The sequence below is a fragment of the Tachysurus fulvidraco genome, chromosome 17 (assembly GCF_022655615.1).
Source record: "Tachysurus fulvidraco isolate hzauxx_2018 chromosome 17, HZAU_PFXX_2.0, whole genome shotgun sequence".
In the NCBI taxonomy this organism is placed as follows: domain Eukaryota; kingdom Metazoa; phylum Chordata; class Actinopteri; order Siluriformes; family Bagridae; genus Tachysurus; species Tachysurus fulvidraco.
Window position 1 is genome coordinate 5,523,193 of NC_062534.1, and position 15,821 is coordinate 5,539,013.

The window sequence follows — 15,821 nt, forward strand, 5'->3', positions numbered from 1 at the left end:
GTTTGTTTATTTTTAACCTTTATTTTGTGCTGAGTTAATTGTTAAATGTGTGTGCAAATGTTTTGGCACCCAGGCATGGTTATACAATAATTCGAATATATACGATTTCTTGCATAAGAAATTGTCATGCTCTTAGAGAAAACAAACAAACAAACAAACAAACAAACAAACAAACAAACAACAAAGACTAAAAGTGATGACTTGCACATAACTACTAAGCTACTTTTTAATTTCAAAATAGCAGCTCACGATTTTTTTTCAATCAATATCCGTAATATCAATTAATAAACGGAGATTAGTAGATTGTGAGCTTTTATTCATAAATCAAGCAACTTTATATGGTGTCACAACCCCTAATTGGGGAATCCCTGCTTTAGCATTTATGCCTGAAGCAAAAATTCTTTAAAGCGCTCCCATTTGGCTTATATCATTTTTTTATTCAGATTTTTGTTTTATACAGACATTTAACATTTAAAAACAGCATACTACATTTCATTTTTTTCCTTTATTACATTTCTCAATTTTATTATAAAATTAACATACAATAGGCAAAAAAAAAAAAGGAAAAAAAAAAGAATAAGAATAAAAAATAAAATAAAATAAAATAAAAAAAAAGGCCAAACTTGTGCAACACGTTTGAAATACAAAGCTAACCAGGCAGGAAGATTCTTTGATACATAACGCATTTGAAAATGAATTCTTACAACTATACATGTAGAAATGTGCAGGTGTCCCTGCTATTTACAAAAAAAACAAAACAAAAAAAAACAAACAAAAAAAAAAATTAAAGACTACAAGTCTACAGCATGCCAGAACATTGATACCTTCGGTCATTGGAGTTTATGTGTACGTTAAATGTACAACTTGAATAGTCAGGACCCCAATATGGACAAAAAGCTATTCAGTCGGAGTAGAAACCCTGCTCTTTTATTAAATTAAAACATATCCTTCAGGCGAATGGGAGCAGTGAAGCACTTCATGGATTTATTTGATTAGGTGTAGGTTTAACACCTAAAATTTCAAGTGGTAACGTTTAACGTTTGAAAGATTTTTGCTATGATACATGTGGTGATGTGGTGATAACTAAAAAACCTACACATATAGTGTTTATATATTTCTATACTTTAACCTCCTAAGACCCGTGCTTTGGTTTGGCCTTGCATTTTAGATGCAGTGATGTCCACGTATGTGGACACCAGGTCGTAGGAGGTTAAACTTTGCCTGAATAATTGAGCTCTAAAGCCAAAAGATAACCCATATTTTCCTGTAGTTTCTATGTGGCCAAATTAAAAACCACTTCTCTTTGGAAAACTGCTCCAGTTCTGATTTTCCCAAAAGCTTTCAACAATGTGGGTTTCACTCACTCTTCAGTGTCTGATACATTCGAATTGATTACACGTTTGGTTCGTTCCATGGGCGTTAATAATCCACGTTAAAGGGATGGTTCAACATTTTCTGCTCGAATTTCTACTGAACTTTCCTTAAGCACTCATAAGACTCACGGTTTATTTTTTTCCCTCCTGCAGTGTTAAGAACGATTAAAGTAATGAAAAAGTGCAGACCCTTATACACGTGAGTTGTATCCTATATAATGATTACACAGAAAAAAAAAACATTTATAAGTTTATTTTTTTTTATACAGTTGTAGAAACATTTACAATCGAACTAAACCTTTTTTTTATCCTGCTAATCAATCACATGTAGGAAATGTAGGCAATACATAACAGAGATACTACAAGAGAAATGATGGAATCTTTATTGACACATTTTTAGAAAATCATCAATAAACAAATAAACGCCATAATTCTTGGAACTTTTTCTTTATCGTGAGCTCGTCTAGGCTTCCGTTCAATATGCTACTGCAAGCTCAGACACGCGATTTTTTGTGGGAAAAAAAATCGTCCGACAATCCCTTTAAAACTGGACGAAGAACGAAGCAAATGTGTTTCTTTTCTCCGAAATCCCTTTAGTGTTTAAGCTGTACACACGGCTTTACGGAAAAATACACACTCCCAACGGTGCTTGAAATAAACTGAGTTGAAACGTAATGATGTAGCAGGAGGGCTTGTGAATAATAATCGGCAGCGGATAAGAGGTTATGGAAATCTGCGAACGCTTCAAGGCAACAGATTGAGTAAGGAAAGGTCAAACGCAACACCTCAATCTGACACAATGTTTAACACCAAAACACACAAATGATGGAGGCACCACTCTGTACTGTACATAAGGAGACAAAAACAAGACCCAACAAGACCGGGAATAACTGCTCCATGTTTTTCCTTACATGCTTCCTGTAGTCTCAAGGCAACGTGATTGAAAATGTACAAAAATGCTTCTGATGAGGTTAGAAAATTGCCTCTAAATTGCTGTAGGTTAATCAATTGGGTTCTTCAGTTCAGTTTATTGTTTATCGATACGTCCTGCGTTGCTTTTTTAAACGCTTGATTTATAACGTAGTTCGTTTGGAGAATTTGTGAATTTATTTCTATCCAAATTCATTAAGAAACGTTAACATGTTGTCTATGAAGCTGCGAAGGTGACACAGAGTTTATGAAGTATATGAAGTCGGTGCACAGAAATATTTCTGGAGTTAGACATAAACTTGGGTCAGAGTCTCGATTTTGGGAGTTCATTTTTAATTTAGACTACAGCCGATGTTTAAGAGACTTTAAAAGCAATATTTATATTAATATTTGGTGATATATTGTAATAAAATGTCATATTTTGGTGTTCATGTACTGCCGGTTGAGGAGCCTGATTCAACTCCCTCTGGTGTTGTTTGGTCTACATCTTTCCTGCTCCTAGTTGCATTACCTTGGATTTCGTCGTGAGGAAGGTAAAAGTTTTATTTCATTTAACTATTTTTTTCTATGCTGTGAGGGATTTTCAGATAATTCTGATAAATCTGGTTTGGGAGTAATAGCTCACTGGTTAAGGTGTCGGATTTACTAATCAGAAGGTTATGAGTTTGAAACCCAGATCCACCAAGCCGCCTCTCCTGGGCCCCTGAGCAAGGCCCTTAACCCTCACTCTGTCAGTTGTATAAATGTTATTCACTCAAGATGAGGGCAGCTACAGTACCAAATGCTGTAAATGTATTTGTGTATTTTTTTGTTTTGTTTCTCTACATGATAGTTTTCAGGAGTTTTAAAAATCAAGTAATTGAACAATTAATTAAACTTTGTGCTAGAGTCTTTTCGAGTATTTTAGACTCAATAGGCATTAAAGGTGCGGTGCACGATTTTTGAGAAATGCTTCAGAAAACCGAATCGGGCCGAATAACAAAACAAACGTGTAGCCAATGAGCAGAAAGGGGCTTGTCTTCCCAATATGTGGCAGAGAGAGTGTTCAGAGCGCATGTCTGACATTAGCCGAAAGCGACTGGAACATTGACAAGGCGGATACCTGCTGTTACCTCTGCCTCGGGTTTTAGGTGTTGAACGTCGTCTTCCGCGTGAGACAAAGCTAAACCTTTCACGGTACAACACACAGTACTACAAAAACACGTTTGTGTTATCATAGTATTACTTATCGAGTTCATTTACTGATAAAAATATCCCCTCGGCCAGCTGCCCCAGCAGGTTCCGCCATAACAGTTGCCTGGGTTGCGTATGTATGTGTGGGGCGGAGCTATCAAAACAGGGGTGACACCCATTGTGTTAGGGGGTGTGTTTGTTTAGGTGATTTCAAATGTCAACATTGGCTTTCAAACATCGTGCATCCCACTTTTAAATTTAAAATTTAAAATAAATTTTACATTTTTTAATTTATTTTATTTATTTTTTCCCAATTTGGGACATGACAGTTCTCACCCACCAGCCAGCTCATCTTACTCATAGGTGAAGTAAAAACTAACAAACTCAGACAATAGTGCACTCTGCCCTCTTCCTCATAAACAAGCTCAGAGATGAGTCACAGTGATTTACTTCCCTTCCCACCCAGAGAGAACATTCTGTCTCTCGTTACATGTCAATATACATATTTAAGGCTTATTAACCTCCAGAGAAACAAAAAAACCCCCAGAGATTTTAATCTATAAAATATATATAAAAAAAACTATATATAAAAATTATTTAGCTCCAAAAAAAAACCACACACACACACGAAAAAACGCCTGGATAAATGCTGTGGAGAAAGAGGGGGAAAAAACTTTTGGCGTAAGAGGGAAAAAAAGGACAAAAATTTTCTTTCTAGTGATTTATTTTTTTTTTCTTTAATTTTAATTTTTTTTTAAAGAGTGATTTACCTTCAGAAAAAAAAAAGTAAAAGAGGCTGGTGAGGAGAAATAGGAGCATTGTGTCAACAAGTAGTTTAAAAAAATTCAACATAACTATAAGTAGATAAAAGTACTGTATAATGTGTTCATTAAAAAAGAATTAATTGCAAATTGTAAATAATTGTAAATTTGAAACAGCTTATCAAGAGCAGGAAGGAAGTGAGTCAGTGATTTGTATTGCTCTCGTTATAAAACTAGTGCTTACAGGTAACTATTTTTGAGATGATTAAGACGGTTGTGTTCATATTGCACTTTGCGAGGATTGGCGGATTGCTGTGATTTACACAAACAGTAAAATCACGACGGATAAACAAACTCCTCTGCTCTTAAAATACGCTGAATATTTACACTGATCTCACATACACACTCCGGCTGTTGATTTAACACTCGTCATTTTCCTGTGAACGCTCAGCAGAGGCGGGTTGGAGGAAAAAACTTAAGGAGACCGAGACTTTAAGCAGCGCTGCTACGGTAGCTTTGAATCTGTTTTTGTTTTAAAAGCTCAGTTTTTTTGTTCTGATGGAAATTTTTTGCATCACAGAACTGTGAAGGAAAATCAAGCGGTAACGAAGCGGGAGAAATTTTCTAGCGTCATCAGAGCATCAATGCAAATTGGATAGGTTTAAAAAATGTCATTACATTTTATAAAGCAAAAAAAAAAAAAGTATCACCATCACTAGTATAACGCACACCAATAAATAACTGTGGTTGTATGAAAAAGAAAAAAAAAAGAAAAGAAAAAAGAGTTGAATATACCAATATGGTATGGAAAGATTTTTTCAATTCATTCTCGTTCTTAAATATAGACTCTAATAAATTCTCATTGCATACGCAGGCACTTTTGTATATTCGTGGTGAAAATCACTTTTCACGCCCACTCACATTCACAACTCTCTCTCTCTCTCTCTCTCTCTCTCTCTCTCTCTCTCTCTCTCTCTCTCTCACACACACACACACACACACACACATACACACACACACACACACACACACACACACACACTCGTCAAGACTCTCAGTGAAAGCTCTACGCTTAATGGATGATGCTGGCACTGAGAACCTGACCCCGATCATGCGTTGACGCACTCCTTTCATTCACACTTATGCGGATAAATTCGGGACAGAAGCGCATGGAGAAACGTCTCACTCCCCGACAGCATGTCAACAGCGTACTACTGATAATAAACAGTAAAATACCGGCGATAAAGAGTCCACTGCTAGGAAATCAAATAAATAAAATTACAAACAGAAAAAAAAAACTAGCTAAGCTACGAGTTAGCTACTAGTACGGCCCAAATTAGTGCTTTTTATAGGGAGGGAAGAAAGAACTGCTTAGACTACAGTAGGCACTAAACTGATTGTAGATTGTAAAAACAAACAAACAAACAAACAAACAAGTAAAGCTGCCTGCCCAGGAAAATCGACACGATGCAACAAAAAAATGAAACGAAACAAAATGAAACAAAACAAAACAACAAAAAAATACAGTACAGAATTCGTAAGAATTGTTAATGATGTTTGGACTCTCTTAGAGCTATCTAATAACACCCTCTGTGAACATGCAAACATCGAAGAGTAAAAGAGTCGGCATATAGAACACAGTCAGTATGGTACAGATCAGAAAGATAAAAGAGCCGCTGAGTCAAGGAGACGCTGATGTCCTGTGTGTGTGTGTGTGTGTGTGTGTGTGTGTATGTTTGTTTGCTGGAGAAGTCGACTGCACGTCCGTTAAACACCCTCGGACGATTTTTAGACGTTTGTTGCCCTCAGGATAAACAGATTTGTAATAAAGCCAGTGTGAGCGTTGCACGTGAGTTATTATGGCACTGTAGAAATTTAAAAAGGGGAATTTAAAGTAAAAATCCACCCTGAAGCACAATTAGAAATGTTTCTGATTGGTTAGAGATTCTAGTAGCAGTCTGTCGGGTGATTTGGCGAGGACGCTAAGATCGCGTACAGTAGCGTTTAATTATAGGGGGAAAAAAACAATTCAACAATCGTCAAAACCCAAAAAAAGCAAGAGCTTCTTTTCTCAATCATAATTTTTTTTCTAAAATCCACTGAGTTGAAAAAAGCCGAGGCGAATTCTACGATATGTCGATGACGGAGTTGGGCATATTGTATGAATCACTGGATCGTGATCAGTTAGAGCAGAGCGTACAGATTAGGAGTTGACAGAACTGGACAGACACCAGGACTAAAGCACTGCCGTATTACACTCTGTAAATAGAGATGAATTGTTACTGTGGGGCATTTTGGGTAATGTAGGAAAAGCATTTAATTTGAAAAAAAATAAAATGCAAAACCAGTATGACATCATTAAGGATCACTAAGGAACATTTGTTAATTCTAATATTTGAGTCATTCAGGGTGGAGTTTTACTCTACAGTAAATGATTGATCTTTTGACTCCTCTTTTTTTCTCTTATACTCCTTTGACCCCCAGGCCTTCACAATCATTTTATAAAGCCGTCGACATGTAATACAAAGAAACAATACTGACATAGAGAAGGATTGCACACCGGGCCCCTGTTTGGCCCTTTCTTTCACTTTATAGGAAATAATGTACACTGTACAAAACGAGAGAGCAGATTTAAAAAGATACTGTCCTGTCTCAATGATCTGCCCGGGTGAGACCTCCTGTGTCCTCTATACCTGCTGCTATACGCAAAAAAGCGTATTGCGTTTTCTTTTTCTGAACACAATGACAGTTGCTGCAGTTCTTTCACCATGTGCTCAAGATCTCCAGAAAATCATACAGCACCTTGAGTTCCACTCGTTCCTCAGCTCTGTTTGCGTAGGAGCATCTCTGAGACGGCAGTGCTGGTGGAAGGAGGAAGTGATGGAAGGAACGGCAGGAGTAAGAGAGAGAGAATGAGAGCAGGAAAGTGAGAGAGAGAGAGAGAGAGAGAGAGAGTGAGAGAGAGAGAGTAAGAGAGCACAGTGAAAAGCTCCAGCACTATAACAAATGGGCCTCGATGCGGAGCCAGTGCAGTCCTTGGCGTATGTAGCGCACCAGGTCAGTCATGCTGCTGTGCTGCGTCAGTGGCTCCATCACTGAGTCCAACTCCTGAAAGAACTCTGAAGAAAAAAGTCAGTCAGTTTCAAAAGTATTGGCATCCAAAAAAAAAAAAAGCACAGACAAAAGGTGTAGCAAATAAAATAAACAAAACATTTGAGTCAAAATAAACAGTGACGTGACATACGGCCAAGTACGGTGACCCATACTCAGAATTCGTTCTCTGCATTTAACCCATCCAATGTGCACACACACAGCAGTGAACACACACACACACACACACACACACACACACACACACACCGTAAACACACACCCGGAGCAGTGGGCAGCCATTTATGCTTGCTGCGGCACCCCGGGGAGCAGTTGGGGGGGATTCGGTGCCTTTCTCAAGGGCACCTCAGTCGTGGCTGGCCCGAGACTCGAACCCACAACCTTCGGGTTACGAGTCAGACTCTCTAACCATTAGGCCACGACTGCCCCTGTACAGTTTAATTTGAAATCAATATTTAAATGATTTATATATTTAAATCAATATTAAAATAAAATTCCCTCCAGGTTAAAGCACAGGCGTTAAAAGCTTTCAGAAAAATGGGCAAAATTAAATGTATGTATGAATATAAAAATAACTAAAGTATTATAACTTAATTATAAAATGAATTCTCTTCGATTGTATAATTCTATTTAATTATAAAATGAAAATTACACATGGAATTTAATGTAATTATAAATAAAAAATAAATACATTTAAAATGAAAATAAATCAATTAGTGGATTGCTTTCACTAAAACGGTCCAAAGTTCAGATGCAAAATTATTGGCACCCTTTGTAAAATATGAACACAGATATAATATGAATAAAACATTTTTGAAACTAGTTATAAATGATAACTAATTCAAACAACCGTATCGTTTTTATTCGACCTAGTTCATTAATGGCACCCTTCAAATTCAAACATGAACAATACCTTAAAAAAGTTCTCAGTTTGTATACAGTATATAATCAAAAGAGTGGCACCTCACAACTAATCATTTAAAAAATACTAAAAATAAAAGTTTCAACAAAGGTTACAAAAAAAAAACAATTCACAGCAGAGATCATTTTAAACACATGCTTTCAACTCCAAAACATTTTAAGTGTGAAAAATTTAATCTTCCTCTACTTTCGCTTTTCCCGTTAGGGGTCTTCACAGCGAATCATCTGTTTCCTCCTAACTCTATCCTCTGCATCTTCTACTTTTGCACAAATTACCCCCCATGTCTCCTATTAACACAACCATATATCTCCTCTTGACCTCTTACCTGGCAGCTCCATCTCCAACATCCTCCAACCATCTCCTTCCCCTGTCCATCTCCTTCCCACCTCCTCTCTGTCCCCAAAACAGCCAACCTGATCTGTCCCTCTGATGTGCTCGTTCCTAATCCTGTCCATCCTCGTCACTCCTAAAGAGAACCTCAACATCCTCATCTCTGCTACCTCCATCTCTGTCTCATGTCTTTTCCTCACTGCTACAGTCTCTAACCCATACAGCATATCTGGTCTCACTACTGTCTTCTACATCTTTCCTCTTGCTGACACTTTTCTCCACCCCTCCAACCTGCTTCACTTGCCTCTTCACCTCTTTTCCACACTTCCTGCCACACTGGATGGCTAATCTCAAATACTTAAACTCCTGCACCTTCTTGACCTCAGAACCCTGTAACCTCACTGTTATATAACTTTTATTTGAGACATTATAATTTTTTTTATCCTTTCACAGGATGCCGACCGTGTCACAGTTTATTGTATATAAATATAAAAATAAAGGGCGATAAGCCACGTCTAATATTTTTTATGCCCTGATTTTCAGAACTATGAAGTAAATTCCTTACACAACTCTTGTTGAATCATATCATTAATGAAAGAGACGATATGTGAGATAGGCAGTATAGTAAATAGTTGATATAGTAAATAGTTTTACTATTTAATAGTTATATAATACTTTAATAGTTTTTTTAATCAATAACTGAATTCAAATATTTCACTGTGTCAAGTTATGAATTATAAACTATATAATCAGTAAGATTTTGTTTTCTTCTAAAGGATAAATTAAAACCAGCCTTAATTTATAAAAGAAGACAGTGAAGGAGAGAAGAGGAAACTGAGCATCAGACTTAAGCCTTCGGAGTCAAAGAGATGTCACACGTGACCTTCAGCATCCCCATGCTTTTTAATTAGCCTTCTCTAGATGAACAAGGGAGAGGAAATGACAGAGGAAGCCCTATCAAACCTGAAGCGCTATGAAGCCACTCTCTGTCTCCAGCGGTCCATACAAACGTCCCCTTACTGATAAGGCTAATGTGTGAAAGAGGCCAGTTCTCCTTTCAACCTCTGACAGATGTAGATAAGATGTAAAAGAAGACCAATCAGGCCTAATGAGCGAGTGGCACGCCGACGTGGGAAGCACTCGGGTACTTTGCGGCTTGTCGAGGATGAATGCAAGGCTCTTAACCTTGGACTGTGCAACTAAAAGAATGGATTGTACGCTATACTTCACTCGCAAAGCACTTTGGATAAAAGCTTCTGAATCAATGTAAAATGATTCCCTGTGAATCAGGGGGAAAAAATAGAAAAGTAGAATCATGTCTGCAAAGATATTCTTGCTTTAAGAGTGCAACAATTTTTGCTTTAGAGATTTTTATCAAAATTTCTACATTGAAATGTTTCAAAATCCAAAAAGACATTTCAACTAAATAAAAAGTTCATTCATTCATTCATTTTCTACCGCTTATCCGAACTTTTCAGGTCACGGGGAGCCTGTGCCTATCTCAGGCGTCATTGGGCATCAAGGCAGGATACACCCTGGACGGAGCGCCAACCCATCACAGGGCACACACACACAGACTCTCACACTTTTCTAGCACTCAAATATCTGAAAGCAATTTTAAATTCACCGGAAACATCCATCAACGATATTTTCCAACTCATACACGGTCAGAATTGTGCTAATGTTAATTCTCAGACGCAAGAGAAAATCTCTGACCTAAAGGGACATTTGGCAAGAGCCTTGCAAAATTCTTATGGTGCGTCCCAAATCCGACACTTATACGTTATTCCACGCTATTTTGTTGTGCAAATATTGTTAGTAGTTTTTCCACAATTCCAAGATAAAAGATATTCCAAGAAATGCACTACAAGGCCAAAGAAGTGTCCATGCGCTGATTCAACCCAAAAAAGAAACCAAGTGTGGAATGTTGAAAACTTCACGCACTCAACATTCACAGCTTTGCATATGTAGTGGAAAAGGGGAGGAGCTACCAGGAGCTGACTTTGGGAGAAAAAAATTCAAGATGGCCTTCGACATCAATGTCTTTTAAACTATCCCACGTTATGTGTAATATTTATTTTTTAACATTTTAAAAATTCATCAAATTCCGCTAAAGCTAGCGGCGTCACATTACGAGTGTTAGACATCATTTACCATCGACTGGGAAACAGCTTAAAAAACCATTAGTGGTCCATTCGAGATTATTTTTCCCTTCTAAAATTCATACACTACACACTATAGTGAAATGCACGCAGTATATAATACATCATTTGGGACACAACTAGTAGGGGCACAGAAGTAGGGGCAGTAGTGGCTCAAGTGGTTAAAGCTCTGGGTTGTTGGTCGGGGTCCAAGCCTCAGCACTATCAAGCTGCCATTGTTGAGCCCTTGAACCCTCTCTGCTTCAGGGGTGCTGTATCATGTCTGACCCTGTGCTCTGACCCCAACCTTCAAAAAATAAAGTTTGGATATGTGAAGAAAGAATATCACTGTGCTTAAATGAAAGCTTCTAAACTTGAGTCACCCCACACATGAATTCTACATGAATTCTGATACAGTACAAAACAGTACATGCTGAATTTCTGCCTACTGCAACATTTCAGATTAAACTGTCAGTGTGAAAGTTCCCTTAGGGGGTTTTTACACCTGGTCACTTCATGCGTTTTCTGTCATCAGATAGCTATCCGATGGTAAAAAGACCAGGTCTAAATGCCCTCTGAAACGGTTTCGAGACGGATATAAATCCGATCGTTCAAACCACTTCAGGAGGTGGTCTGGGATGCGTTTCAGATGAAACTGGACAGGTGTAAATGCATGTGGTTGTTCAAGCCACATACGTCAGCGCTTTACTCCTCCCAAACGGAAGTACGTCACTCGCAGGTGACTCACGAGTCGTGCATCGCGCCAGAAACAAATATGTTTTCCCACCAGCGCTGGCTCTGATCTTTCACCCAGGTGTCTCGTTGCGAAAATGCAGCAAACAGTAAATGCTGTTTTTTGTAGCTTTTTGTACACCAAAGCGTGTTCCATTTCAATTACCCCGGAAATGAGATAAAATATATTAGCATTTTGGGCGGGAGTAGAAAGATCAGAACGATATCCGATTGACCAAGACGCATTTATGTGGCCTGATGTAAATGGAACAGTTTTAACAAATCGGATAGCTATCGGATCAGAGAAAACACATGAAGTGACCAGGTGTAAAAAGGCCCTTACAAACCTTTAATTATTTTCTAAATGACTAAAACTTTGGATCATTTACATTAACAGAATTTGAGGTTTTAATCTCATTACCTTCAGCAGCTGGGATTCAAACTCACGACCTTCTGATCAGCAGCCCAACATCTTACCATGTGTCACTTCTCAAACTAGTAAAATACGACTCTTAGGACAAGTAACAACTTAGACATGAATTCTACCCAATCCTGCCCTTGCACAATGTTTTCTCATGAATGTAATTGCTTCTCTTTTCCAAAATCTAAACACACAGATACTTGTGAAACCGAGATGCACTATTTGTCCAAGGGAAAGGAACGATCGCTGTACAGACTTCCAGACTTCCAGCGAGCACCATGCCCAGTCCGATACACTCCCATGGTAATGAGCGTGACCTTTCTTTGTGTTTGACCTTTGTATCAGTAGCTTTCTATCTGACAGTTTTTTTTTCTCAGGGTTACGGGATTCAAGGCCTGGCTGTAAAAAAATAAAAGACCTCAAGAACCGATAGCTCGGTTGAATCGGACAGTTAACGAAGCACAGTGCACAAAAAAACAAAATGGCTAAAACAAATTGGATTGTAGACTTGCTACATTTGTAGAGACGAGTATTTCAACACCGTGTTTAAGAAACATGCACAAGAAGAGAGAAGAATCTAACTGTAAGGAATAAGAAAGATGTCAGGACACTAAGCTGCTGTATTTTAAACAGAAAACAGGATTGGATTTCCCATAATCTTAATAATCTCATCACTCAAACCCATTTAACTTCATTCTTTTTTAGAATTCAGTTTCCGGTTACCATAGAAACATAATACTGTTTTAATATTATTTCTGCATTGAGACTCAAGGACCTTGAACCGTTTTGGCAGGGTTTGTACCTTGGCTCTCGTGGGCCAGCTTGTCGGCCGTGTCCCAGTGCTCGTAGCTGCGCAGGATGTTGTTGGTGATGTTGACGTGGCTGGCGGCCATGTGGTGGATGCGCTGAGGGATGGCGACGCTGCCCGAGGACGAGGAAGAGGACGACGAGGAGGAAACAATGGCTCCGGTGTTGCTGTTTACTGAGCCGATCGGGGACGAACTCAGAGACATGGGTGACGGTGTTCCTGTAGTCCTGACAGATGTGACAAGGGATAAAATGTAATATTAGTTAATTACAAATAATGCAAAAATAATACGATGTCACAGTTTTACCTCAATTATTTCAATGTTGTTTTTTTTTAATTAATAAAAAATTCACCTTTCAAAAAGCAGGGTGCCATTATTTATTCTTTAAGCTATTCGAGTTGGTAAATCGTTTATTTTTCCCGTTTATTTAGCATTTAACAAAACTAGCTTAGCTTCTTGTGAAATGTTATTTGTATCGAGCCTGGTGCTTTTCTAACACACGAGCAAGGCTACTTTGTCCCTCCTTCTACACACACACACACACACACACACACACACACACACACACACACACACACACACACACACACACACATCCATCTTTCAGTGCTTAAACCTAAACAATCAAGCCACGTTGCCTGTAATCCAGCGATAAATTGAACCGCTCTCATGCCCTGTGGGGCTAAATTATGTTCCCTGTCAACAGCAAGGCCCATTCTTGGGGCAGTGCAGGTTTTTACTCAAATAAACAGACCATCAGTGAACGAGAGAGACAGCAGAGACAGCAGGAAGGAGAGAAAAGATTCATGACAGAAAAGAAGGTAAAAAAAAAGTGCAGACGGTAGAGCAGGGAGTAGGTGTATGTTGTGTGTATGTTGTGTGTGCGTATGTGTGTGTGTGTGTGTAAGGGAGCTGGTGTTGATCAGCAGGTAGCGGAAGATCAGAAAGCTCCTTTTACTGGTAACGTAGCAGAGAAGGCTGGAGGGCTCTGGCTGCCGGAGCTAATTGGTTTTGACAGGTGCGATGGCTGCAGAGCAGCAGGCCTGTGTAGTGTCCAGCCAGAGGCCAAGTCTCTCTCTTTCCCACACACACACACACACACACACACACACACACACACACACACACACACACACACACACACACACACACACACACTCTCTCACAAAGAAAGCATGCCTACTCAGCCTGCACCATGCATTAGGTTGCCATGGCGTTGGCATGGAAAAGCTCCTCTCTTCCTAGAGTTCATCTTTTTTGCTTACAGACAACCTAGAGTAATACTAGCGAGCGATAAACTCTGTACAACAATATTAACATCATGGTAAGTGATTTGATATGTTCTAAATGAGCTAATACATTTTAAAGCGAAAGAATCCAAACTATCAGCTCAAACGATCCCCGACACCAATCCTACAATCCGTGTGGTCTGCCTTTTCTTAACCATTCACAACTTTGCTCCCTGTTTGTTGTGCAAAAATGAAAGAAAAAAACTAAATATTTGTTTCTTCCTTATCCTTCTTATCATCTAACATCATATAAAGGTAGAGCTGGGGGTCACGGAATAAAGTTCTTTTGAACAAGGGTATAAAATACTAGCCTAAAGCCACCACATGGCAGTGACAAAACTAACAACAATAATACAAGAACAGAACCAGTGTCAGTTGTGAAAATGACAGAATAACACAATCAAATATTTTTTGACAACAATCACAAAACGACTCTGATGTTATATAGAGAAAGGACATACTTTCCATTGGAGCCCCACGGTGAAGGTGCTTGAGAACTTTTTGATGAATTCTGTGGAATAAAATATAATAATAAAAAAAAAAAAATTAAGTGACCTGACAGAGCTTGATCAAGCGCTCAAAGATGATTAATCATAACCGGCTTCCTGACAATAGGAGCAGATAATTAATGGCATTCATTGGTATGCTAACCAAACAAAATGTTAGACAACTTGCAAAATTGCAAAATTGATCAGATTATGCTATTTCTGAAATGCACAAACATGTGTAAGGATTTCACCTTGAAGTACTCCATTAAAGAGCGTGAATACTTCATCGCGTGATCCTTTTTCAGCTTGAACATCCGTAAATACAGCAGGGATAAACACCGATTGCTGTGGAGAAGGAAATACGTGCAACGGTTATACAAAACAACGGAACAAACGCTGGTGGTTTTCTTGGGAACGTTCTTGAAGGGATGTGACTACAGAACAGGTAAACAAAGCTCGTCCTGGTGTTCATGGAGGAGCGTGTTGGCTAGGACACAGCCAGTAGCATGGAGTGACTGACCTTTCAGTCCAATGCTTGTGAGACACCAGATGCTCGGGACATATGCACCGCCCCGTGAAACTGAACTAGCCCTCTGTCAATTCTAATAAGAGCAGACTCCTCGTGTTAGAGCTAAAACACTGTGTACTCATGGACACTCGGATCTAGGTCAGGTTTCGTAACAGGCTGCCGCTCTTCTACATGACAAATCCAAGTGACCTTTAAAGGAAATTCCACCTTGATACATTACATATGTTTAGATTGAAATATTTAAAATGGGGCTTTAGTCATGGGTTGATTGCTGCTGTGTTTTCTTGAGACCTGTGAAGTGAATTGAAGTTTTGCAGTTAACTCCAAAAAAAAAAAAAAAAAAAAAAAAAAAAAAAAAGAAAAGAAAAGAGCGAAAGCTTTTTTCGCTCTCAATTTTCTTGCTCATGTTAGGGATAAATCCGACAGAAACTGAAGTAGCGCGAATGTTGGAGTGCACTGTAGCTGAACGTAGCTATAGTCTAATCTACGAGGAATGTGTGTGATAGTGATGACGATGTTATCAGCAAGAAAGGTGTTTGAACAGATCGTACAGGTGAGGAGTTTTGAAAACTTTGAGAGATTTTAGGACTAAAGTGCCGCCGCATCGCTCTCTTTAGGCAGAGATGAAGCGAGTGCTAATTCCCAGTAGAACCTCGTCTTCAAACATAAGGCTTCTCAGACTGCGCGTAACCTCGGGTTGTCGTCGTATTAAACCCTGCATTCAACCCCGGATAGAGGAACGTTTCACACTAATTTCGAAGCTTTTTACCCAATGATATAAAACTTATGTATCTCTGTAAATCTCTGTAAAT

At 38.7% G+C, this 15,821-nt stretch overlaps 1 protein-coding gene across 2 annotated transcripts in view; it reads right to left on the reverse strand.

Moving 5' to 3' along the window:
- Positions 1 to 3,662: 3,662 nt before the first annotated feature.
- Positions 3,663 to 15,821, reverse strand: part of aff2 (AF4/FMR2 family, member 2) — a 221,374-nt gene continuing 209,215 nt past the window's right edge. For both annotated transcript variants that reach the window (XM_027154627.2, XM_027154626.2), the window contains exons 18-21: positions 14,732 to 14,825; positions 14,454 to 14,503; positions 12,697 to 12,929; positions 3,663 to 7,356 (exon numbers count right to left, since the gene is read on the reverse strand). In XM_027154627.2, the coding sequence (XP_027010428.2) occupies positions 7,235 to 7,356; positions 12,697 to 12,929; positions 14,454 to 14,503; positions 14,732 to 14,825 (499 nt within the window). In that variant the 3' untranslated portion in view covers positions 3,663 to 7,234. The remainder of the gene's footprint in view (positions 7,357 to 12,696; positions 12,930 to 14,453; positions 14,504 to 14,731; positions 14,826 to 15,821) is intronic.